The sequence below is a fragment of the Dermacentor albipictus genome, chromosome 8 (genome assembly GCF_038994185.2).
Source record: "Dermacentor albipictus isolate Rhodes 1998 colony chromosome 8, USDA_Dalb.pri_finalv2, whole genome shotgun sequence".
Classification (NCBI taxonomy): domain Eukaryota; kingdom Metazoa; phylum Arthropoda; class Arachnida; order Ixodida; family Ixodidae; genus Dermacentor; species Dermacentor albipictus.
Window position 1 is genome coordinate 131909175 of NC_091828.1, and position 27411 is coordinate 131936585.

General features: G+C 49.6%; 1 protein-coding gene across 1 annotated transcript in view; it reads left to right on the forward strand.

The window, feature by feature from the left end:
• LOC139049178 (uncharacterized) overlaps nt 1–27411 on the forward strand; it is a 136834-nt gene that overhangs the window by 85953 nt on the left and 23470 nt on the right. Inside the window, exons 13-17 of the mRNA XM_070524495.1 lie at nt 3393–3571; nt 5760–5933; nt 14827–15031; nt 16269–16349; nt 26454–26537. Coding sequence (XP_070380596.1) covers nt 3393–3571; nt 5760–5933; nt 14827–15031; nt 16269–16349; nt 26454–26537 — 723 coding nt within the window. The remainder of the gene's footprint in view (nt 1–3392; nt 3572–5759; nt 5934–14826; nt 15032–16268; nt 16350–26453; nt 26538–27411) is intronic.

Genomic DNA, 27411 nt, shown 5'->3' on the forward strand with positions numbered 1-27411 from the left:
CTAGTAATTATTTGTAGAAAACTCTCTACTACGCACTGATATTTTCCGAGCAGAAGCGCGGGTACGCTCACGCTAACCTCGATCTCAAGCATGCCAAATCATGCGAAGCGTGCGCGCTTGGACATTTTCATATGTCGGGCACCCCTGCCTCGCGATAAGCTATCGGAAGTGCCACGGTGAATATGTTCATTGCGTTGATCGCATTTGGCTTCCGCCGCTCTCTGGGCTGTGTCTTCTCGCGCTGCAAGCTGTCATCTGTGCGACGTGGCCGCCGCGGTAGCTCGGTGGCTGTGCATGCATTGCGGTCACGGGTTGGAACCTGGCTACGGCGGCTACATCTGGGTGGGGATGAAATGCAGGACAATTAAGAAGGACAAAAGGAATTAGGAGGACAAAAGAAGCATGCACAGTGCTAAAAAGCGGGCACGTCCGGTGCTACCGGGGCTTAGCGGAGGGAGGAGAACTTGGAGTCGGATTCCTTATTAATAAAGATATAGCTGGTAACATACAGGAATTCTGTAGCATTAACGAGAGGGTGGCAGGTCTTGTTGTGAAACTTAATAAGAGGTACAACTTGAAGGTCATACAGGTCTGCGCCCCTACATCCAGTCATGATGACCAGGAAGTCGAAAGCTTCTATGAAGACGTGGAATTGGTGATGGGTAAAGTCAAAACAATATACACTATACTGATGGGCGACTTCAATGCCAGGGTAGGCAAGAGGCAGGCTGGAGGCAAGTCAATGGGGGAATATGGCATAGGTTCTAGGAAAAGCAGGGGAAAGTTATTAGCAGAGTTTGCAGAACAGAATAATATGCGGATAATGAATGCCTTCTTCCGCAAGCGGGATAGCTGGAAGTGGACGTAAAAGAGCCCGAATGGCGAGATTAGAAATGAAATAGACTTTATACTCTGCGCTAACCCTGACATCATACAAGATGTGGATGTGCTAGGCAAGGTGCGTTGCATTGACCATAGGATGGTCAATGCTATGGAAGAAACTGGTACATGAGATGCCGATCAGTGAGTTAGTTGTAAGAGAGAAAATACAGGAATTCCGGATCAAGCTACAGAACAGGTATTCGGTTTTAACTCAGGATGAGAACCTTAGTGTTGAAGCAATGGACGACAATCTAATGGACATCATTAAGGAGTGCGCAATAGAAGTCGGTGATAACTCCGTTAGACAGGATACCAGTAAGTTATCGCAGGAGACGAAAGATCTGATCAAGAAACGGCAATGTATGAAAGCCTCTAACCCTACAGCTAGAATAGAACTGGCAGAACTTTCGAAGTTAATGAACAAGCGTAAGACAGCTGACATAAGGAAGTATAATATGGATAAAATTGAACATGCTCTCGGGAACGGAGGAAGCCTAAAAGCAGTGAAGAAACTAGGAATAGGCAAGAATCAGATGTGTGCGTTATGAGACAAAGCCTGGAATATCATTACTAATATGAATGATATAGTTCAGTGGCTGAGGAGTTCTATAAAGATTTATACAGTACCAGTGGGACCCACGACGATAATGGAAGAGAGAATAGTCTAGACGAACTTGAAATCCCACATGTAACGCCGGAACAAGTAAAAAAAGCCTTGGGAGCTATGCCAAGCGGGAAGGCAGCTGGGGAGGATCAGGTAACAGCATATTTGTTGAAGGATAGTGGTCAGATTGTTCTAGAAAAACTGACCACCCTGTATACGCAATGCCTCATAACCTCGAGCATGCCGGAATCTTGGAAGAACGCTAACATAATCCTAATCCAAAAGAGAGGGGACGCCAAAGACTTGAAAAATTATAGACCGGTCAGTTTACTATCCGTTGCCTACAAAGTACTCGTATTTATTAAGATAATCGCAAATAGAATCAGGAACACCATAGATTTCTGTCAACCAAAGGACCAGGAAGGATTCCGTAAAGGCTACTCAACAATAGACCATAATCACACTGTCAATCAGGTGGGAGAGAAATGTGCGGAATATAACCAACCCTTATATATAGCTTTCATTGATTACAAAAAAAGCGTTTGATTCAGTCGAAACCTCAGCAGTCATGGTGGCATTACGGAATCGGGATGTAGACGAGCCATGTGTAAAAATACTGAAAGATATCTATAGCGGCTCCACAGCCACCGTAGTCCTCCATAAAGAAAACAACAAAATCCCAATAAAGAAAGGCGTCAGGCAGGGAGATACGATCTCTCTAATGCTATTCACAGCGTGTTTACAGCAGGTATTCAGAGACCTGGATCCGGAAGAATTGAGGAGAAGAGTTAATCTAGAGAATACCTTAGTAACTTGCGATTCGCTGATGATATTGCCTTGCTTAGTAACTCAGGGGACCAATTGCAATCCACGCTCACTGACCTGGGGACGCAAAGCAGAAGGATGGGTCTAAAAATTAATGTGCAGAAAACTAAAGTAATGCTTAACAGTCTCGGAAGAGAACAGCAGTTTACGATAGGTAGCAAGCCACTGGAAGTGGTAAGGGAATATATCTACTTAGGGCAGGTAGTGACCGCGGATCCGGACCATGAGACTGAAATAATCATAAGAATAAGAATAGGTTGGGGTGCGTTTGGCAGGTATTCTCAGATAATGAACAACAGGTTGCCATTATCCCTCAAGAGAAAAGTGTATAACAGCTGCCTATTACCAGTACACACGTATGGGGCAGAAACCTGGTGGCTTACAAAAAGGGTCCTGCTTCAATTGAAGACGACGCAACAGGCTATGGAGAGAAGAATCACGGGTGTAACGTTAAGGTATACGAAGAGAGCAGGTTGGGTGAGGGAACAAACGCGAGGTAATGACATCTTAGTTGAAATCAAGAAAAAGAAATGGGCATGCGCAGGGCATGTAATGAGGAGGGAAGATAGCCGATGGTCATTAAGGGTTACGGAGTGGATTCCAAGGGTAGCGAAGTGTAGCAGGGGGTGGTAGGAAGTTAGGTGGGCGGATGAGATTAAGAAGTTTGCAGGGACAACATGGCCGCAATTAGTACATGACCGGGGTAGTTGGAGAAGTATGGGAGAGGGCTTTCCGTGCAGTTGGCGTAACCAGACTGATGATGATGATGATGATGATGATGATGATGATGATGAAATGCAGAAACGCTCGCGTTTCGCGCGTTGGGTGAACGTCAAAGAAACTTAGAAGGTAAAAATAGCTCGGGAGTCCCCGACTACGGCGTGCCTCATAATCAGGTCGTGGTTCTGTCAAGTGAAATTTTTTTAACGGTGAAAAGCTTCAATGCAAGATGTCTTTATACGCAGAAGTTTTGTAAAAGAAAGAAAGAGAAGAAGTTTACGCTGTTCACAACCGTGCACATTTTATAGGAGTGCGCTATGAGGCTTACCGACTACACGCCCGGTGATCACACTACTTACAGGGAAACCGTCGCATCAAAAGCAGCTGGTGCCTCTTCCTGGGTGCACACGTGTTCCTCTTGCCGTTCGTCGTCGGTATGGTACTAACCATCCTCGGAGTGATCACGGGGTTCACGCTGCAGCGCTGCGTATGCGACGTGGTGGCCGACCCGACAACGCCTGCCTTCAAGGACGTGATCAGGTGCGCCTGCATTCGTGCCTGCGGAGCAGAATGGAGCGCACGGCGAGCCTACATGTCTGATGGTTTCTTTTCGCCGTCTCTTGTTACATTCACTGTTGTCAAAACCCCTCTTGGTACCAGCGTGATGAGCGGGACAGGCGTTCCATTCTTCTGGAAGATGAAAGAAGCACCGTGGGTAGTAGATTTTGCTTTATCCGACAACGGAGCACACTGCGATACACTTATGATTCATAATGGATCTTTTATGTATTAGCGCCCATTGCCTGCTTACTTTTCGTCAGGCGTACACTGATAAGATTTGCGCACCTCATTCGTCCGTTTCACTTAAGATATTGTACCACAGTGATGCAGCAGTGATGTAACAATAGCCACTGGTGAGGCTGATGCCTGACATCAGGTACATCCATTGATATCAGGAGAGTCCAATGAAGAACCGAAGAAATTATGTTAGTATTGCAGGTTTCCGGATCACGCTTTGTGTTGTGTATTTAAATGGCCGTCATACTAAGCGAGTTGACCTTTCCTGTGGTACACGAGGCGAGTCTCGCATGTAGTAACCGCAGTCTAATTCTCCTTGCCCTAGATTGCCTTCTGCCATGCACATTTTATTTTGTACCACCCTTCGTTGTGTGCTCTTTACTTATATAAAGTTTGCCCCCTTCATGTGTTGGATATGCCTCGATATGTTCCAAGAGAAGACAAGTGGAGCTTAGGGAAGCAAGAACCTGAATTTACTCATAATCCGTAGTGTACTGTGCGAAATGTACACCGCAAGGTGCGCAAGAAATGAGAGGCACAAGAGGAAAGAGGGCCATACAGCGCTCTTTACGTGCAGCGGGGGCAATGTGGTTCAGCAAGCTTGCGAGTGATAGTTAGTACGTCAACTTGCCTTATAACTCCGTCCTCGTGGATTCTAACGGCAAATTGGGCTAGTTCGTGAAGTTCCACCTTGTCTTGCGCTGGCGTGAGGAAACGACGAACGAGGACGAACGCAAGCGTACGAGACGGAACAGGTGAAGCGCATACTAGCACCTCAGAGTGGATATAGTTAGCGCGTCACTTTTTCATCCTCATGCGTTTACGTTCGACCTCGTTGAAGTTGCTTCCTCACGCCAGCGCAAGAAAGTTGGGACTTCTAGTGGTATCACGGCTTTGCAAATTGGCCATATTCAACAAATATTGCGTTATAAATGCTAATACTTGCAGCGATTGTGCCTGTCCAACGAGTCTTATTGCCGTCTTCGTTTAGCAAAACTTGGTCGGTGAATAAAGTCAGATGACGCATAGTAAATAACGCCACAAGAACGTCTAAAGCTAGAAGCATGAAGGCCAGACAAATCCCTGTACTAACCATCACTGCCATAGTAACTGAATCATCACAGCGCCGGATTTCTTGTAGAATAATTTTAGTAGAAAACTGTATGTATCGATCGAGTAAAGCACCAGGATTTGCAGTGGTAAAAAAAAAGCTTAAGGAAGAAGTCAGACAGACGAAAAAGAAGCAAGACCAACGTTTTCCAAAATTTGTTGCTGGGCTAGTCGGTCTATGCTTAGGAGCTGAATACTGGTAAGCTCAATTTTCAGACGGGACACAAGATAGACACATAGACACATAGCGCTTGTCCTAGCTGTGCGTATGTGTTTCTCTTGTGTCCCGTCTGAGAATCGCGCTTACCAGTATTCAGTTCCTAAGTAAGTACAAACATTTGTGTTGTCTTTTGTTACGGCTGGAAATCATGGTGGCACTACTTAACTGCGGGCCTAATAATGATTTCATTATGATTCTGACGTTTTGAACATAAAGAGAAAAAAGAAAGAAGACAAAAAAAAGAGAGTCAAGAAAAAGAGCCCGTTTTCTGGCGCTGTTATTTGCCCTGGAACATCATGAGCCAACAGCAAACTGTCCTGAACTATAACCGTTAGCGGGATTTATCGTCCTAGAGTTTCGAACTGAGTGAAATATACGAACCGTGCAGTATGTACTCCCTTTGCTCTGATTATTTTTTTTTGGCTCAGTCTCAGCGTTTAATGCTTGCTTATTTATATCTGTATAACATATATCGGTGCTTCTTCTGCGAGACAATCGTCCACTCCATGCTGAAGGCTTTATGATAAAGCGCGCAGACAGCTCTCTATATATAAATGAGCGAATAAATAGGTTAAACTTCAGCGCTCAATGTGGGCCCAGGTTCGGGATGAAAGTCGCGCGGGAGTGGGAAATCGTCAACGGCACCCGGCAGGCCCTGTCTCACGTCAGCGCGGACACGGTGCAGGACATCTTCAAGCGCTTCGTGAGGTGCCGCGAGCAGCCGCTCAGCCTGTACAAGCTGCTCGGGGACCAGCTGATGCGCAACATCTCCGGGTGCGCGCTCGCCGCGAGAAACTTCGCAGTGTCTACGAAGAGTGATCGTAATTCGCTGACATTCTTAGGATACTTCACGCACTTTCCGGCAGCTAGCCATACTATTGTATGTATGTATGTATGTATGTATGTATGTATGTATGTATGTATGTATGTATGTATGTATGTATGTATGTATGTATGTATGTATGTATGTATGTATGTATGTATGTATGTATGTATGTATGTATGTATGTATGTATGTATGTATGTATGTATGTATGTATGTATGTATGTATGTATGTATGTATGTATGTATGTATGTATGTATGTATGTATGTATGTATGTATGTATGTATGTATGTATGTATGTATGTATGTATGTATGTATGTATGTATGTATGTATGTATGTATGTATGTATGTATGGTTTTATCTTTAGCTGCACCAAAATTTTAAAAAATACCTGTGGCAGATAGCGCACTTGTGACTCTTGAACGCTAAATTAGTCGGGGAGGAGGGCATTACTTCTATGAGATAGCAAAGTGCGTAATTGAGTAATTAACTTCATTAAACTAATTATCTTTTCATTAATTCCTTTAAAGCACATATTTCGATCTACTAGATGTACACGGTGAGTTCGCAAGGCGCTAGATGGTGCCGAGTGTTCTTAGGCAACACAGCAACAAAGAACGTCAAGCGGGACGTCTGAGAGGCTGAAATAATCTCATAGGTGGCGGCAATGGAAAAGAAACCTGCCATGACTAACTACTTCAGCGGAAAAAATGCAATCAGCAGAGAAACAATTTACGTGTACTCAAAGGCAAGCTCATTACTTTTCGAAGCGAGATCGGGATGCTTTAGAACACGCAACCATAAAGCGAGATATAAGAAGGAAGAAGAAGCATGTGCTTGCTGCGGTAAACGATGGAGCATGTTTTATTAGAATGTGAAGATATCTGCCCAGCCGTCGATTTAGGCACCAATGAGCTCCTTGAAGCCCTTGGGTTAAGCGAGAGCAGGGGGAAAGTAAACATGTCCAGAATAGAGATTAGTAAGAGGCGACCGGAAGGTTGGAACCGGAGACGTACAAAAACAAAAGACACAATATAGGGTCAGAAAATTTGGTTATCGGAATTCGTCGTGCGCTTATTTTTCTTTTATTTTTAAATTTTTTTACTTAGGTAGGACATTAACAGTACAATAGCAAGAGCTTGGTGGTGCAACCCACTACCCCGTTCCAAAGGGGGTGCTCCATCCATCCATCCATCCATCCATCCATCCATCCATCCATCCATCCATCCATCCATCCATCCATCCATCCATCCATCCATCCATCCATCCATCCATCCATCCATCCATCCGTCCGTCCATCCATCCATCCGTCCGTCCGTCCGTCCGTCCGTCCGTCCGTCCGTCCATCCATCCATCCATCCATCCATCCATCCATCCATCCATCCATCCATCCATCCATCCATCCATCCATCCATCCATCCATCCATCCATCCATCCATCCATCCATCCATCCATCCATCCCATAGAATCGCGAAAGAGGAGTTCCGGTGCAATAAAAGCGTCGTACATAATTCTTTCTAACGGTGTCAATATACGTTGTGTCGCTATATTGATTCAGGACCCGTCGTGGTTGCTCAGTGGCTATGGTCTTGGGCTGCTGAGCACGAGGTCGCGGGATCGAATCCCGGCCACGGCGGCTGCATTTCGATGGGGGCGAAATGCGAAAACACCCGTGTGTTTAGGTGCACGTTAAAGAGCCCCAGGTGGTCGAAATTTGCGGAGTCCTCCACTACGGCGTGCCTCATAATCAGAAAGTGGTTTTGGCACGTAAAACGCCATAATTTTTTTATATTGATTCAGTGCTCAACGCACTACCTACGGCAGTCATCGTGAGATGGGTTGTGCGGAATTTCTTTAGTGGCTTGCCGTATCCTATAGTAAGAAAGCGCGATAGTTCATGTTTACATTATATTTCATGCAGCCAGGAGCATAAAGAACAGTCGGGCGTCCGCTATGTTATCCAACTTGAACTTTATACGGAGCATCACGGTGACGCCGACAGCAAAGAATTTACCGATGATTACGATACTCCTTAATGCGAAGTTTGAGTGCAGCTTTCTCACGTTAGAACTTCATTCTGGCCTCTTTAGCCACAATCCGCTCATTTGAAATGAATTCGAAAATTTGTTGGAGAAGATTAAGAGTTGCAGACACGCTTAAAGTAGGCAGCGACCTTTGGGGTACTTCCTAATGTTAAATTTGAGCGCAGCTCTCTACATGGGGTAGGACTGCCCCGCTAATCGGGAGATCGCGAGAGGGGCGCGATTCACAGCAGCCGCCGCAGACAGACCTCCACTCATGCAGCGCTTTGTTTCCACACAGACGACGCGCGCTATTTTCTGTCGCCATCTCGTAGCCGTCGTTGCCGTAAAGCTCTTACTGCACCACGCTACCCTTCTCGTAGGGGCCTACGAAACGCCTATTTTTGTTTTATTGTGACAGCAACTATATGGCCACTCCAGGGGAATTTTGTAGCGTAGCTCTTGGCAACCATTCCTGCAGGGAGTGTCGGCGTTGTCCCTCGTAAACCATGCGAACGAACACAGGGAAGGATGAAAGCGAACGCGGAGAGCAGTGGCAGATTAAATACGGTGATAGCGAAGACGGCGTGAGGAGGAGGATGCAGCAGAATCACGTAAAGCCCCTTAAACTTCGTAAAGTAGTGCCATGCTTTGAAGAATGCCGCCTCCTCCTCGCGCGCTCTGGCCGAGTCCGACGCCGCGTCGCTATTGGCCTGATAGCATCACGTGGGGCCTCGCGCCGTGCATCAGCGCCATTTTTGCTCGAGAAGCGTCTACGGAGTGGCGAGGAGCGCATGTTGGCGCCGTTGCTACGCTCGAGCACTGTAGGCTGCGCCATGGTGGAGGAGGGCGTGAAATAGAGGAGAAACGAGGAGGAGGGAAGGCGGAGGAGGAGAGTGTCACTACTTTAGGAAGTTTAAGGGGTTTTAGAATCACGAGGCGGAAAGCGGAGGAGGAGGGTATGGCGAAAATGTGAGATAGCGCCTGAATGGCGCTGACGCTAGAAAGCGAGTTAACAGTAGATACTTTTAGCCTGTCCGCTATTCCGGTAAACGGGAGCGGTTTGGGCGGATTACCGGATTTGCGGGGATATAACTAGATCGCTGGAGCCGCCTGGTAGCGTAGAGTTCAACCAGACAAACACAGAGCTAAAACTGCAGTAACCCACTATATCCTGCTTCGCTAGTGGTGCAAATTTTTGGCAGCGGCGTAATTGTGAACACGATTACGCCACTGGCGAATATTTACACCAGCAGCTAAGCAGAATATAGTGATTAGCTCTGTGTTTGTGTGGTTGAGCTTTGCACCACCAGCTGGCGCCACCAATCTGGCCGCTCACGTTTACGCCCCCGCCATAGGTGCCGTGCACGCCGACGGACGCGCCACTGGTGGCGGCCTTGCGCAGAACACGCGGGAGAGGAGCCTGGCGCGCGCCGTAGTTTGTTGTGTCGTTGATAGTGCTTCTCTGTCTTGTTCACGTTTTCAGAGCAAGATAGGCTACACCATTCGTACGTGTGGGGTGGCCAAAGCTTCAGGGAATGTCGAAGAAGAATTGTTGCAGGGTGGGGGGCTAAAATACCGGTGAAAACGTGCCGGTGATACGGTTCTAATCATTCCCGGCAAAGCCTCATCAGCGGGAGCAACGGTAGCAAAAATGGATCGTCGCTTCGAAGGGAAATTTTTTTCTCTCATCCCTTTCCTTTGTCTCGTCGGTGTTTTTTTCCACTCGATCATAGTTAGATGCGTGAGCAACGAAGTTCGTCTGCAGTGCAGCTTGATGTTTAAAGGCATTTCGCTAAAGTTCGGAATGCTGTTTGCCGCTTGTATTGTTTTCCGCTTCTTTACCGCGTTGCGCTAGCTAGGCAGCATGACTGCTCGATCGCATTGCGTTGTATGTTAAAGCTACTGAAGTTTGCAAGAACTGAAATTGTTGGTTTCATGTGGCGCGGTAAATCCTCGCACCAGCTGTAGCACACTTCATGTTTTTACATCTATTTTATGCGTGGCTTCGCACATGTTTAACTGTTGCTAGTTGCGCCATACATAACACTTGTCGATTCTTTTGAGCTGCGATGTTTTCACCTTGCCTTGTTTGAAAAGGGTATAAATCGCACTGTGTCTTATCGGAATGATACCAAGGAAGTGCTTCTTTAACGGCTTTATTCTTTTCGCCCGAGGGCATCTTAGATATTGTTTGCGTTTTTGGAAATGTGTTTAGAAAATAGGTAGTTCAGGGCGAGAATTGCTAATAGCTGCTGCATATGGTATTTTTGTTCCATTTCTCGCTGAAAAGTTCGCGTCCTGTTTGGGAAGTCATCACACCTCGATGCTGCCTGAGCAAACTTAACACGCCGAGCGATTTGTTTGTTTCATAACGTAGTCCCTTCTTGCATGTGAGTTTTGTACTCAACTGAATTCTTTCTTATACTTACGCTGCAGACGACTAAACCGGACCTTGCCGCCAGCGCTCATCTACTTTGACTGGCGCTGCTCTGCCTTTAAATATATCATGTGGACCTCTCTCTAGTAATATAAAAAAGTACTGAAAAGTTAGCCAGTCTTTAGCTTTGTACGTTTCCAAGCAGCTCCCTTGGGGAATTTAAAATTGCACAAACTGCAGCGGGAACGGTAGTTCATCGGCGTATGCAGCAGAATTGCATCGGCGGTACAGCACTAACACGCGCATTTATTAACCCGTGTGTTTGGTGACTTCGTTGGCTAGTGTACGCGTTTCCATCAATAAATTGGCAATTACTCTTCTTGAGGCACCTTCGACTGCAGTTATTCGGCGATGTTACATGTATTCATTGGCAGAAAAATCACAACTGCATATGCAGAGATTGCACCGTGTGGGTTTGTTTGATATAAGTCTGCACTAACGACGGGCGCTTATTATTCAGGTACAGAAGCAGCATTGCGGCAAGGGTACAATAAAAAAAAAACTATCGAGAGATTGTATCACTCAACAAAAATTTTCGGCTAGTCAACATGAGCTCCACGTCGTGTAAATGGGGTTCATGGCGTTTGTCTGCGGGACACACCTTGCACGTATGTGGACCATGTTGTCCCAAGCACCGGTAATATCGTGTTCATACCCGCTCGCACAGAGGTCAGCATCTTCCCTACAGCTGTCACCGCAGAAGAAGCAGCCTGGCACCCGAAGAAAGGAGAAATCGCAGCCGCGAACTTCAGCCAACCTTGCTGCAAAGGGTTGTCGTCTGCTACTGCTCCCACGTGTACTGTTGGAAGCGTCCGCTAGGTGGCTTTCAGTGGCGCCTCTATAGGCGGTGCACGAGGCGGCCCGCACTTGCCAGAATACCGGACACGCTAAATGTCTCTAGTGACACGTCCAAGGAAGTAGCAAAAAAAAAAAGTAAAGGCATACAGCGGCTGCTGCAGTGCAAGTGATAGTAAAGCCATGCGGTAGTTGTGAGTTCAATTCTATTTTGCGGTGCACTGTGTTGCATCGTGTTTCATTGCCGTTTATTTGTTTTGCTGACGAAGAATCTGAAAAAGGACCCCCCATATTTTCGTAAAGGTAAGCTAACACGGTAGTCGCTGCGAACACTCCTTATCTACAGTGAGTATTGACCATCCTTCGGCATGGTTAGCTAGCTTAAATCGAAACTCTTAGTTTCACTAATCTGTCGTGCGCAGGGCAAAATTAAGCGGAAGCTTTTTTTTAAGGCGCCTATTAGGACTTTCAGAGTGACTCCAACCAAATAACTCAATTTTATTAGCCCGACGTTTCGGAGCCCCTTCGGCTCCTTCTTCAGGGGTTATTCTTCGGGGTGGCGGTGTGCAGCTTTTAAAGGGTCTTTTGTAAAGAAAATGAGGGGAGAGTACGGATGGTGGGGAGACACTTCACAGATGGGAAGGGGGGGGGGGGACAAAAGGGTAAGACGGCTGCCGTGGTGCTGGGCGGCTGGGATGACCGGTGCTGGGGGAGCTTGACCCGCGAGAGGGGTCCCGCTGACGGAAGGGGGGGGGGGAGGTCACGGGGCAGCGCCGACGTTTTGGCGTTGGTGAAATCTAGCCGGGCGTCTTTTTCTTCTTTTCGCCATGTCGCCAAGGCCATGTATATACACCGAGGGTAGGTTGCCCTTCACGCGGTTTATTCACGCCCCCGTATTCTGAAAGTGCCATGACTCCAGTAGTAGTCTTTAACGCGAGTTCGTCTCTGTTTGAAGGATTTCGGTTTCCTGGAAAGCAATTTCGTGGTCGGCGTCTGCGGAGTGTTCGGCGACGGCGCTGCGTATATGTTGAATGTTCTAACGTCGTTCTCGTCTTGTCTGATCTTTTCTTTTAGATTTTTGGTTTCCCCGATGTACGACGCCGTACAGTCGGCACAGCTGATTTTGTATACGACGCCTTGCGCCTTTTCTTTTGGTGCACGGCCTTTTGGTTTAGGGAGGAGGATATTGAAAGTGTTTACGGGTTTGTGCGCCACTTTGAGTCCTTCTTTTTATAACATTCGGCTGAGCGCTTCGCTGGTACCTCTGACGTACGGGAAGGACACTCGTTTCTGGGGTTGAAGAGAGGTCAACGGCTGAAGGTCCCGTAGTTTGTTTCTTCTCTGTCGGGTTGTTTGTCGGGTTGTTTTTCGGATGAAGTCATCTGTGTAGCCATTCGTTTTAATTTCGTTGATAACCGTTCTCTCTTCTTTCTTTTGATCCGATTCCGATGAGGAATTAGTTTCGGCTCTTTTGAATAAAAAATTTACAATAGACGTCTTGGGTTTACCGGATGGTCGGATTGGAAGTGAAGGTAGCGGCCCGTGTGGGTTGGTTTTCAGTATACTGAAAATTTTAAAATGCCATCTGTTCGTGTAACTTTTACATCTCAGAATGGGAGCGAGCCGTTCTGTTCGCGCTCATATGTGAACTGTATATCTGGGTATATGGAGTTTAAGTGTCTCTACAGGTTTTAGACTTGCCCCGTCTTCACAGTGCAGAAGCAATCATCCACGTGCCTGAGGAAGACTTTTGGTTTCGGGGAAAAAATAGTACTTAGAGCTCTCTCCTCGATATTCTCCATAGTCAAGTTAGCCATGGCCATGGAAATTGAGGCCTCCATAGGAGTTGCTTAAAATGTCTGTAGTAGCTGCCTCGGAAGGTGAAATATTTATTGGACAGGCACAGTTCAAGAAGGTGGAAGATCTCGTCCACACTCAAGGGGGTTCTCTCGCTGAGCATATTGTCGCGTTCCAGTGTATCCCTGTTTGCGGAAACAGCCAACTTAATGGGTACTCTGGTGAACAGAGAGAAAACATCAAAAGAGACCAGACATTCATCATCTTCGATACGTCCTTTTAATGTGAGTTTGCTGAAATTATTTGAGTCGCGCACGTGCACGGGATGCTGTCCTTCCGGTGAGTGGTGATATAATCTGGTGCAAGTAAGTGGATAGTGATCGCAGGGGAGAACACGGGAAGTGTACGATTGGTCGGAAGGGGATGCCGGGTTTATGGAGTTTTGGCAAGCCGTAGAAAGCTGGGGCGGACCCGTTCCTTCACATTAATGTTTGGTAGAGATTTCGAGAATTTGGATGGCTGCGGAATATTTCAACCAGCGTCTTATGTAGCACCGATAGGGTTCTCGTAGTGGGGTCCTTCTTTAGTTTCTCGTAGTCTTGGCTGTCAAGTAGGGCGGACGCCTTTTCCGCGTAGTCCTGTATGTTCAAAACAACGGTTGAGTTCCCCTTGTGCGCCGGTAGGATTACAATGCTTGTATCTCCTTTCAGTGTTCTCACTGCTCTTATTTCGTCGGAAGATAAGTTGCGTTCTCTTCTGCGGTTGTTATTGGACCTTAGTATTCTGATTGCTTTCAGTCTGACCTGTTCCCGCACTTTGGGGTCCAGTTGCTGGATGCCGTTCTCAAGGGCGGCGATAATCTTGGTGAGGGGTGGGTTATCTGTGGTAACGTTGAATTTGTTACCTTTTGCCAGGATTGAAATTGCTTCGGTCGTAAGCTTCTTCGATGATAAATTGGTTACCGTGTGTTTGTTTAACCATCCTGATTTCTCGGTTTCATTGATTAGGGGAGAGAATTCCTTCTCCTGCGTTTCCCCGTGTTTCATTTTCTCTGAGGACGCGACGGCTTTTGCAAACGAATCAGTTGAAGAAAAGCATGGTTTCGCTAAAGTCAGACGTCTTGTTTTGGGAAACCCCGCCGCAGGCAGCAGTGCAATGTTCTAGTAACATGGCGTCTTGGTTTACAAATAGTATATGCTTTACCATTTCATTGGATTTCTTAGTGTTTAGTAAAAAAAGAACTACGTAAAAGATAAGGTCATGTAAACAACTGTATTATGCGTTTCAGAGCACACGCTACAACTTTACAAATACGACTAATGCCCTCAGATAAATGTATAAAATTTTGTATAAATGAAGGTAACTAATTAGCTAACTTACCGCGCTTCAAGATAGTCTCAGTAACTCGAGACAGCTACGAACATTTGATATGCCATTGGTATCATTCGTCTAACATCTGCCAATCTATTGTTATATTTCCGTAAAACAAAATGTAGACTTTTTAATTGTCGCCTTTCTTTATTTAACTAGCATGTTCACGGAGTCGGAGGTCCACAGATCGCAGTGTGCCTTGATAAGCGTTGCCAGGACTGCATGTGAGAGAGAGAACCTTTTAAGTATGCACGTCTTTAGTTCTCACTTTTCTTTAAATTTTCAAGAAAATAAGATGACAAACAAACAAACAAACAAACAAACAAACAAGCAAGCAAGCAAGCAAGCAAACAAACAAACAAACAATAAATAAATAAATAAATAAATAAATAAATAAATAAATAAGTGATGTACAGGTCTGTGGGCAGCGATTGGGCCTTCTCGTGGCTCTGGTCGGACGGGCCGGACGCTCTGCTGACCGAGAAGCTCGCGCACTTCGCCGAACCCAAGGCGCCACTCGTTCCCAAGGGTGCGCCCGTGCTGACGGACCTCGAGTCCAAGATGAACGACGTCCAGTCGGTTCGGTTCAGGGACCTGCACGTGGCGTCCTACCTGCGAGACGTGAGTGGTGGGCACTGCTCCGACTGCAAGCCGCACTCGCGCTGGTGGGAACGCTAAGGCGGCAAAGTGCACGCGCTTTTGCTTGGAAGCAGAAAATATGAAAATCTTATTGATCAAAGCACCTGTATTGAAATAAGACATCAGATGGGCCTCTCGAGGTCAGATTAGATTTTTTTCCGCATTGCTCTTTCGCATTTTGGCAAATCCAAAAGTACCGCAAGTAGTGAGCGACGCTGATTCAGTATCTGCTTCGACAAACCGACACAAAAAGCACCCTCAAGCTCTGACGGACTGCTTGGCGTAGCGACGCATGTGCAGAAGCTCCGCCCTCGTAGCTCTTCCTGCAATGCCCCACGAAGTTAATAATATGTGGGGTTTTACGTGCCAAAACCACTTTCTGATTATGAGGCACGCCGTAGTGGGGGACTCCGGAAATTTTGACCACCTGGGGTTCTTTAACGTGCACCTAAATCTAAGTACATGGGTGTTTTCGCATTTCGCCCCCATCGAAATGCGGCCGCCGTGGCCGGGCTTCGATCCCGCGACCTCGTGCTCAGCAGCCTAACACCATAGCCACTGAGCAACCACGGCGGGTCGCACGAAGTTGCCTTCCGTGCAAGCATTACGAAGAATGCTGACGCCTGTCAGTCCATGTTGGGAGACTTGCAAGAAGCTTATAACCGCTTAAGCAGTTATGAAAATGCAAAAAATATTACCGAACTAATGCTGATATATCAGAAGAGAACACTAAAAACACGAATGCAGGTTCGGACTAGTTGATTGAGTATAATTAAACTGACCGCGATATTAAAACTGGGATGAGAATTTTCGTCGTGTTTCACCTCTTCTGACCACGTTTCACTTTAGTGCAATCAGTTAAATTACAACCTAACTGCGCTGTAGTAAAACTACAGATTAGGGCTCAAGCATGTGCAACTGATACTGCGGCTGGAGATGGACAGTTTATATAATGTGTAGAGAGCAGATATCGGGTGCATTATCTGCGCCACGAAATTGGTGCCTGTGTGGTTTGGTCGAAAGCCGCCGCGAAATACGTCGGGTAATATTGCACGCGCCAAGTTGCCACGCTTAATTGTCCTTGTACATTTTATCGTTTCACTGGCATGGTGACCTAAAGACCTGTACAGCTACTTCTCGAAATGTTCCTGCAAATTGCGGGAATGCGCTGTCACGTCTAATTCACTGTCCACCATCTCTTTACTGAATAATGTGACAGGTGGACAGCCTTAGCTTCAACACGGATGCTTTCGTACGTCTCTCGACGAAGTTGACTGATATCCGGCAGTCTGCGCAAGACGTAAGTGCACTCTCGTTGTCCCCGTCTGCAAAGAGCCGAGCCGGTGAACGTGCAGTGCCGCACTTTTGCCCCGGTGGAGCCGTTTGTCCTCTAGAGACGGGCAGCTGCCGCCATTGCGAATGTACAGTCGTCGTGCGAATATTCGTGGATTTCTTTTCTTTCACGTTCGTAGTTACGTTTTGTGCTCGTCGGTTGCGAGCTGCTATTGTGCATATTTCAGAAACTTCGGCAAGCATTTTACGGTGATTTTACTGCCATCAGCATGCTGCAAAAAAAAAGAAGATGACTTCTTGGGCGAGTTGGTGTTAACTTAACATGACGCTTTTTAGAGCAAAAGCTCCAAAAAAGAAAAAAGAAAATGGAGAGAGAGACAAGAAGTGTAGCACTCGTCGTTCATTTCCTTTGGCCTCTCTCTGTTTTCTTTCTTGAGTTTCGGCGCTAAAAAGCATCATGTTAAGAAGAAAAGTGGTGGGCGAACATGCTGTGTGCCCGGCGAAAAGCTTAACACGGGAGACAGTCAGGAGGCAAGGAGCAGTTACGCGTGCGTAGCTTCACCGCAATACTATCGGCAAGGCGTTGAAACGTAGACGCTGTATTTCAATGAAAAGTGAAATAAGCGGGCAGTCGATCTTTACGCATATTAACAGCGCCCTGGCGCGTTTTGACCTCGGCGGCCCCAGTCCATAGATGGCAACCGAATTCCTTCGCCTTACCGCAACCTCAGGTGCCCTCCTGAGGCCTTTGTTGGCCGGTATTATTTTTATTTTAATATGCCAATTTATCTCACAACAATACATACCTTTATTACGCTGAAACTCAGATCAGCTGTTAAAGAATACTTACAATCGTAGAAAAAAGGTTCTGCGCTTACCGCGGCTCTGTTCTGCTCCAGTTATTCGGAAATGATAGCATCTTATGACCCTGACCGTTAATCAAAATTAAATTATGATATATTACGTGCTAAAACAACAATCTGATTATGAGGCTTGTCGTATGGGGGACTCTGGAAATTTGGAACACCTGGGTTTCTTTAACGTGCGCCTAAATCTAAGCATACGTATGTTTTCGCATTTCGCCCGCATCGAAACGCGGCCGCCGTGGCCGGGATTCGATCGCGCGACCTCGTGCTTAGCAGCCTAACACCATAGCCACCAAGAAACCACGCGGGTGACCCTGCCCTTTATTTATTTTTATTTGTTTATTTATTGATACTGTCAGCCCATGACGGGCTATTACAGGAGTGGATGTAACATACATAAACAGAGAAGTGCATTAGTGCGATTGAACAATGCACTAAAAAAAAATAAAATGAAGTAGCACTGCTGATATGAAACACATTAACAATATAATTACAAAGCACATTTTGACTTATTATGTCACAATATTACTACAGAACATCAGGGTGTATCAGAGTGCATAAGACAATGTATTGCTTCCAAGAATGCATTAATTGATTTTATTTTGAGAATTGAGTCAGGCAAAAAGTTCCACTCCTGAATTGCCCTGGGAAAAAACTGTACCTGAAGCAGTCATTGTGCACTGCGGGAGGAGGTATATACATACTGTGTCTGTGCCGTGATGTTTCCGGTGTCTTGATTTGGAAGTACTTGTCGTATCTTATTTTGAAATGGTTATGAATTACTAAGAACAGGAATTTAAGCCTTTCATACTCCGTACGTTTTTGCAGAGGTGGAAGCTTTGCAAGTTTACATAAGTGATTCAGCCGGAGAGTGAAAATGGCGGTATTTATTAAATATAAGCCTAGAAGTAAGGTGCTGAACCTTCTCTAGTTTTAGACAGTTGACAGTTGACAGTTGGGTGTAGGGATCCCATACTATTTTTGCGTACTCAATTATAGGCCTTAGCAAGATTTTGTAAGCTATAATTTTAACTTTAGGGGAGGCACAGTGCAGGCTACGTCTCAGCCCCCACGATACTTTGTTAGCTTTTGCACAAAGCTTATTTACATGAAGATTCCAACGCAAGTCGGGTGTAAATATAAGACCTAGGTATTTATGTTGTTTAACTCGAGCGAGCTCATGACCGTTGATACTGTATGAGAAATTTAAGATATTCTTTTTTCTAGAGATGGACATAAAAACCGATTTAGTTGGGTTAAGCTGCATTTGCCACCGATCACACCAGTTCTTAATTTTCTGTGAGTTAAGCTTAAGGTCGGCCTGATCACCTGGTGACTCTATTCTCTTGTACAATATGCACTCGTCGGCAAACATTCTTATTTGGGTAGTGATGTCAGTTGGCAGATCATTTATAAAACCTAAGAATAAAAGGCGCCTTAAGACTTGTGGGGATTTGGGGAATTCGACGCGCCAGTGCGCGAGCGCATTTCACCCATGTCTGTAATCCTTAGCCACCTCGTTCTTGCTCCGAACCAGTTTTAGCGGTGGCGCTCCACTCGCCATGGTTCGTGGGTGAGGGCGGAGCTAGTGACGTCACGGGAGCGGCCCCTCGTGGCTACTGCCGTGACGGTGCGAGCTCTCTTCTCCTTGGGGACAGCGCCCGGTACGTACGATGCTCTCTCTCATCCGCCGACACCTTTGTGACTAGGATTGAGCTCACGCACGGCGCCTTTGCCCGTGCGGGGAGCGCGTACCTCGTGTTGTTTCCTATCCCGACGCTAAGCCGAAGAACGGGTGCCTAGTGCTCGCGCGAGGTCGTACCACGCCGAGCCGCACTTATCGGAGGCCCAAGCCGAAGGAGATTGCCCGAGCTCTCGCGAGTTGGCCCATTGGTTATCGCCAGAGCTAGTAGCATAGCCGCCGGGACTTTTCCTAGCGGCGCGTCCCAGCTTGAGCCTGTGCTCTCGCAGCGACGTGCTACAGGCGCCCCTAGCTGTATTTTTCGCCCTTGGTGCGGGACCCCTTTGGTTCCCCGCCGTCCCGGGACCGGGCGTTTGTACAGTGTTGGGTGCCGTTGGAAACAATAAACGGTTTCCTTCATTTTAGGGCAATACTGTGTTTTGCGTGCGTCGCTCGGTAGCCCCTTGTGGCCTGAGCTCGCGCGCAGCGGCGCTAGAGGCTGACGGCTGACGCGGCCCTGTGGCTCGCTAAGCTCGAACCCGCGGTGGTCGGTACTCCTGTGAGACCCGAAGAGCCCACACTGGCGCCCAACGTGGATTCAAAGGCTCATTAAGCCTTTGTCTGTGCTTAGCCGAGTTAGTACGCCTTTGCATATTATACTTGCCGCGTTATGTCTACTAGGCCGAGTGACCTTTGTCATTTGTTAGGGGACTTTTGCCCTTTGTTACCGCGAGCAGACGCCGCGTTGCTCGATACCGGGGCCAGTGCTCCCCTTGAGCAGCGCACTTATGCACCCTCACCTGTCGCAGCCCCCTTTGGGGACGACAACACGAGGCGCTACGTACCAGCTCCCAGTGGAGCAGTAGCGTTGTTTGGGAATGGGGCCAGAGCCCTCCCCGAACAGTGCACACCAGCACATTCGTCTGCCACGGCTCCCTTCGGAATGCAAGGCAGTGCGATGTCGCAGCGCTCTCGATCGGCTCCCTGTGGAGTTTACGGAGCGCGGCACGGAAACGGGGCCTTAGCCCTCTCCGACGTGTGCCCGATGGCTGCTACTCAAATGAGCAGCCAAAACCAGTGGTCTGCCACGGCCCCCTGTGGGGATTACAATGCTGCAGCCACGAATTTCGCTCATTCGTCTCCCTTTGGAGTACACTCGGTTGGGCCCAGTGGCGCAACCTTCGAGCGCGCACCTGTTTTGTCGACGCTGGCTGCAAGCGGCCTAAGCAATTCACGTATAGCTGCCTCAAGTGGCGGCTGTGAACGACAGCAGGCGCACCCCGCTAGGAGCCCGTTTTGCTCTGGGGCTGGTGGCACCGCGGCCGGTATCCCTGTGGAAACCGCGCCGCTGATCGAGCTGGAGGACTGTTCACCCTTGCTCGACCACGCCGCTAACGCGCCAACGGTTCCCTTTGGAGCAGGCGCACAGACGCTGTTGCAAAACGCCGCTGAAATGATTCAGTCACTCTCGGGGGCAGTTAAGGCGCTTTCGGCTGTCCCGAAATGCGCGCACCCCGCTGTACGGTTGGCAGTCCCGACTTACAGCGGATACGGTGACCTGCTCAGTGCCAGGGATTATTGTGACTCCCTGGTACGCTACCAGATGGCAAATCGTTTGGAGGATCAGGAGGTGCTGGAACGCGTCGTTCCCGTAGCACTTACTGACACGGCGGCTAGGTGGTACCGGCTTTCCGGATACCGTGCAACAACCCTCGAGGAGTTCCGCGTGGCATTCCTGCGCGAATTCCTGCCCGCTGACTACCAGAGTAGGATGCGGCGAGAGCTTGAGCTACGTACACAAGCTCCTGACGAGTCGCTTCAGGAGTACGTACGCGCGATGCAAGACCTGTTCTTAATCGCCGAGCCCAATGCTTCAAACGAGGAACGCGTCGAACGGGTGATCAGGCAGGCACATCCGACCTTTTCGGCGTACCTGCGCGGCGGCCGCTTCCGAGATCTGGAAGAATTGGCCGCCGAGGCAAAGCGCATTCAAGGCGACATTCTCGCCGCGCGAGCCTATCGCCCACCGCCGCCCGCCAGCGAGGCCCTTGAGCCACGCTGCGCGTGGGGAGGGCCTGTGCCCCTCCCCCAACGGCAACAACCCGGCCAAGCTGCCTTTGCGGCTACAAGCGGGTGTGTTTGGGAGCTGAGCGCGCGCGCTCTAGATCCCTACACGTACGGGAGGCGGGCAGCCTGTGCTGCACCACCGCCCGAAATGCATGAGCAGGGACGCTCTTCGACCCAGCGCATCGCAGAGGCGGACGCTCGTGATAACAGGCCCTTTGGTCAAGCAGCGAGTCGACCCCGGCAGCGAGCTGAGGCCGCTCCGCCTCGGGAAAGGTACCGAGAAGGAGTGCGCTGTTTTCGCTGCCAACAACGAGGGCACATAGCAAGGGACTGCACCGCGCCCAGGCCTCCTGCGAGGTCGGGAAACGGGAGCGCGGGTCGCTCGTGAAGGCACGAGTGACCGAAACCTTGCTTGTCCCCTCGGCGTATCGAGCAGGATGTGTTGCTGGGGCGCACGCGCCCTTCATTCCGGTGACCATTGTCGGCCGTGAATTTCCTGCGCTGTTGGACACGGGCGCAAGCGCTTCGTTGTTCGGCGAACAGGTGTTATCCCACTTGCAGAAGCACTCAGTGCGCTTGCGGGATTGCCGAACGACATTCAATCTTGCGAAAGGCGTGGCCCATTCGGCGGGCGCCGCAAGGCTGACTGTCAGGTGGGGAGAGCGAATAAGACGCACGCGTTTCGTTCATCTCCCCGGGCTCAGTGTTCCTGTGATCCTCGGAAGGGACTTTCTCCTTAAAACTGGAATCGTTGTGGACATTGCGAATGGCGGCTATCGCGACGGACCGTTCACGTTGCTAAAGCCGTTCATCAGCCCGCCGGCGTCCGATCTTGCCTGTGCAGATGGGGCGTCGGAAATGTGCCGCGCGCCAAGTTCGGGGGCAAGCCCTCGAGCTGTGCGCTCGCCTGCTGCGACTCCCCTTTGGGAACAAGAGGCACGGCACGAACCGCGTCGCGCGCAGAATTCGGGGGCAGGCCCTCGAGCTGTGCGCTCGTCCGGTTGCACCAACGTGGTAGCTGACGCGCTATCCCGTGCCCCATTGTGCACCAAGAGCATTCCTCCAGGTGTTACAGCCACTGCTGGTGCCTTTGCGCCAGCAAGCGTCGGGGGCGAAACGAGCGCAGAGAGAGGCGAGTCCGCAAGCGGGCAAACCTGTCATTCCGCTCTCCAGGCAAGCAGCGCGCCTCAAAACGAGCGTGCGGGGGAGCTTCTCGAAAGCGAACCTACAACGCCGTTGGCTGCAGTCCTGAGTGGGGACGAGACCAGACTCCCCTTTGGGAGAATTGGAATCGCATTCAGCAGGCAAGAGTTACTGAAGGCCCAGCAAATTGATTCGTTTTGTCGCGGAGTGAGCGACGGTCTCAGGGAGACGGAGCGCCGAGACGCTGCTGGTAGTGCGGCGGGCGCAGGGGGGCCGGAACCAGCGTGTGTCGCTGGGTCCCCCGCGGATTCATATTTGCTGGATCATGATGGGCTCCTGCTGAAATACATAGCTACCGATGACGAGGCTGTGGACCCGTTTAAGGTGGTTATCCCCAAGAGTCTGAGAAGCGCACTGTTGCGATCATCTCATGACGAACCTTTGGCCGGTCATTTGAGTGGCTCCAAAGTTTTTGCGAAACTAAGCCAAACTGTGACCTGGCCTGGCATAAAGCGTGACATTTTTCGCTATTGCCGTTCCTGCCATGTCTGTCAAACGGTGAAATCAAGGGGTGGCAAGCCGCCCGGATTGATGAAACCAATTGACAGTGAGCGTCCGTGGCAAGTGGCCACCTGCGATCTTATGGGGCCTTTCCCCAGGAGTAAGCAGGGGTTCACACACCTGATGGTAGTCGTCGATCATTTTTCGAAGTGGGTGGAGTTGTTTCCGCTTCGAAAGGTGACCGCGCGAGCGGTGCTGGAGAGGCTACAGGAAGTTTTTTGTCGGTTCGGCTTTCCGAAAAGACTAATTACGGACAACGCGTCTTATTTCACCGCTCGGGTGTTTGGTGCTACGTGCCGTTCCCTGGGAATTAATCACTCCACCACGTCACCCTACCATCCCCAGTCCAATTTGACAGAGAGGGTCAATAGAACCCTCAAACCAATGTTGGCGGCCTTTGCCGTGAGTCAAAAGGATTGGGCAGACCACTTGAGTGAGCTCGCGTTCGCAATCCGAACCGCCGAGAATCGCTCGACTGGTTTCTCTCCCGCTTTCCTCAATTTTGGAAGGGAGCTGGCAAATCCGGTGACCAGTGTCATTCAATGTCAGCTCGGGGATGAGGAGGCGCCGGCAGACTGTTCTGCGTACGCTTCAGCACTTCGGGACAGACTTTGTCGAGCTCTCTGTAGAGCAAGGCAGAGTTTGACTTCGGCCAGGGCCCAGCAGAAGGCTCAATACGACCGGAAACATCGCTATCTTTCATTTAAGGTAGGTGATTTAGTCCTGAAGCGCAACCACGCTCTTAGCGACGCGAGCAAGGGGTTCTCAGCCTCGCTCGCTCCTAAGTGGCTTGGTCCGTACCGAGTAGAGAAAGTTTGGTCTCCGCTCGCGTACTTGCTGAAGGATTCCCCTTCGGGAAAACTCAGCCGTGCCCATATCGCCGACCTGAAAGCCTTTGCGTCGCGGTCCGACGAGCTCGCGCCGGTGCCCAGTGGCACCACCCGCAAGCAACAGGGCACACCCGGGGCGAAGGACCGCATTCGGACCACGCACCGGTACAACCTGAGGAGACGGTCACCTGTGTGATATCGCGCCTGACGGCGGACTTTTTCCGCCACCGAAGGCCCTCAGTAACATTGCTTAGCCTCAGTGGGTTAGCTTCTTTGCGGCCAGTGCACGAAAAGAAGCTGGCCCCAGCCCAGCTGTAGCCTTGTTGACATTGTGTTGTGCAGTGTGCATTTTTTTTTATTTTTGGGTACGCATGCTGAGTGTAATTATTGTTTTAATGTTTTAAGTGTACAGTTGTGTAGTTCATTTTTTGTTACTTGTACATAGATTTTGACCGTTCTTGTTTTCCTCTCTTTGTGTTTTTTTCTTCTCGTTTTCGTTTTTTTTGCCTTGCCTTTTTTTTGCCAAGAGGGGGGTCGGTGACTGGCGTGTCGTGCAGCGCGGGGGGTGACAGTGGTCCCCTTGACTGGTTGGTGCGGGAGAGAGGGACGCTTCGCGCCTGGATCGGCGCGGCGCGTTGTGGCCAACGGGCGGCATGGCGGACGGCGAGGAGCGCGGTGCCACGAGGAGTGTGCGCGTGTGTGTGTGCGTGCGTGCGTGGGGGCTGTTGCTCGTTGAAGCAAGCTGAAGCAGCCGCGCCAACTCCATCGGATCGCCGCGGATACCGTTGGTGGACGGGACCCTATGACATCACGCCAGGAGCTCGGCTCTGCAGTCGCCGACGCCGTGCGAACGCCCTGCAGCCGCCGCTGTGGCTGCCCATCCATCCTGCGTACGGCGGCGTGGCCAGCTGACCTGGCAGTGTCCTGCCCCGTCCACCTGGAGTTCGGGACCACCACCACCACGAAAGCGACACTCATTCGGGCTCGCCGGCAACTACGACGGAACAACGGTGAGCCCGTTCCTGCGTTACCTGGCCTGCTATCAAGCCTACGCTCGCAACTCCCGCGACTTCGGCCACCGCCCTAGCCACAGAACTTTACGCGCCGCGTTCTCTTCGCACCCCCGGACATTGTCCCGCGCTAGCAGCAGACTCTTTTGTTAATATTTCTTTCCCCCCTTGCGGCGTCATTTTCTTGTATTTTAGAGTGTATTTTTTTTATTATTTTTCCATTATCATTGTATGTATGTTTTTTTTGTACGCATAGTGCTTGCTGGGCTGAGGTAGCAATTAGCTAGTGCATGAAAGGCTCAGTTGTCTTTGGTGCATTAGCCTCTACCAGCTTCTTAGCCAGACTGGTAGGGGGGCAATTAAGGAGAGGAGGATGTGGGGATTTGGGGAATTCGACGCGCCAGTGCGCGAGCGCATTTCACCCATGTCTGTAATCCTTAGCCACCTCGTTCTTGCTCCGAACCAGTTTTAGCGGTGGCGCTCCACTCGCCATGGTTCGTGGGTGAGGGCGGAGCTAGTGACGTCACGGGAGCGGCCCCTCGTGGCTACTGCCGTGACGGTGCGAGCTCTCTTCTCCTTGGGGACAGCGCCCGGTACGTACGATGCTCTCTCTCATCCGCCGACACCTTTGTGACTAGGATTGAGCTCACGCACGGCGCCTTTGCCCGTGCGGGGAGCGCGTACCTCGTGTTGTTTCCTATCCCGACGCTAAGCCGAAGAACGGGTGCCTAGTGCTCGCGCGAGGTCGTACCACGCCGAGCCGCACTTATCGGAGGCCCAAGCCGAAGGAGATTGCCCGAGCTCTCGCGAGTTGGCCCATTGGTTATCGCCAGAGCTAGTAGCATAGCCGCCGGGACTTTTCCTAGCGGCGCGTCCCAGCTTGAGCCTGTGCTCTCGCAGCGACGTGCTACAGGCGCCCCTAGCTGTATTTTTCGCCCTTGGTGCGGGACCCCTTTGGTTCCCCGCCGTCCCGGGACCGGGCGTTTGTACAGTGTTGGGTGCCGTTGGAAACAATAAACGGTTTCCTTCATTTTAGGGCAATACTGTGTTTTGCGTGCGTCGCTCGGTAGCCCCTTGTGGCCTGAGCTCGCGCGCAGCGGCGCTAGAGGCTGACGGCTGACGCGGCCCTGTGGCTCGCTAAGCTCGAACCCGCGGTGGTCGGTACTCCTGTGAGACCCGAAGAGCCCACAGACTCTACCCTGGGGTATCCCAGATACCACGGGAGATAAACTAGATTGCTGATGTCCCAGTTGAACATATTGTTCTCTATGTTCAAGGTAGGAAGTGAACCACCGCGTAAGGGAAGAATTTTTGAAGGTAACATTGATTTTAAGTAAAAGCTTTTTGTGGGACACCTTGTCAAAGGCCTTTGCAAAGTCTAAGAATAATATATCAGTTTGGCCGCGGGCATTAATTTTGCTAGAAAGGTCATGCACAAGTTGAATAAGCTGAGTGACGGTGGACAAACCTTTGCGTAACACTGGGCGGGGTTAATTGCTTGTTCATATAAAAAAAAATCCCTATATTTTCTTCGTCTGCACCTCTCGTACGCACCCCTGAGAAATTAGTGGAAGCGAGTCTCGAAGGCCATCCTCTACAGTATTGTAGATGGCGGAAGTGACGTACACCGTACGTTTAAGTCGTTACTTAGTGCGAGGTGCGCAGACGAAGGCAAATTCGCAGTTTCTTTTCTTGAAAAACTTCGTGATTGCTGTAAATCGTATGTTGAATGATCCAGGCCATAAAACGCGACCTTGCTGCAAAACCTTACCAGTCTTCTTTTCCCACGCCTGTACAGTGATCTGCGTTTACCTCTCAAAATCTTAAAAAAAAGAAAGATTATAGATGGTGACAGCAACCAGTGACAATGATCAGTGCGACGTGACATGTACGCGGGCTGACGCACGAGATCGTTTCGCAGTAACAGAAACGTTCGTATTTTCGCATGGAAAGACGACCATGAAGCAGAAGGTCTCCGACATCCTGCAGCAGGTCCAGAAAACCATGGACGAGTACGCCGAGGGGGAACCGAAGAAGGTGCGCCCGTCGCCGAGGTCATCCCGGCGACACGTTGACTCTCTGCCTTCCAAAACTTACGCGTGCGCCCCGTGAAGTGCAGGCTGGGAGCTTGGAATGACAAATGAAAAAAAAAATGGGTGGGGGACCTGTATTCCACGCACGTCTTGACTTCCGAAAACCTAAACTGCAATCAATTGATGGAAATGCGTATAAATGCAAATTTTTGTTCAGTAGCACAACGTGCGCAGCTGAATTCTGCTCTGCACATGGAAACCAATGCTTCATTGGTTCAAAAAGGTTTATTCGCTTCGTGGCAGGTGATTTGTATGCGCCACCGAAAATGAAGAAACAAAAATTAGGTGGAGACTTAGGCGGTACACGCGAGAGAAATTAATTAGTATTAAGTAGCGCTTGTTTGAGGGCCCGGATCCATGATTTAAACCGCGTTCACCGCATTGCAAAGTGTTGTTCGGGAGCTCACTCGACACACGCACTGCCTCTTCGAGCAGCGAAGTGCAGCTGACGGTGGTCCGAAGAAGACCACTGTCAGTTGCATTATGTACACACGCACACGCTCTTCTAAGCGCTCCCGTCCACTGTCTACCTCTACCACGTGACTGACTTGCCACAATTCACACACACACGCGCACGTTTTTCCCCCTTTTTCACTCTTAATGCTGACGCATTAAAAAGCAAACAAGCGAGGTATAAAATACGGCAAACGGACGAGCTTACGAAGAAGGAGAACTCGGAGCTCGACGTTTGCGTGCAACCGACCGAGCCCAGGAAGCAAAGCTGCCGAGCCCGGCCGAACCCGCGCATGCGCTCCCCGGCACGAAGCTCGCCTTCCTTTGTCGAAGAAGAATGCGGGGCACACAACGCAGGTGTTGTA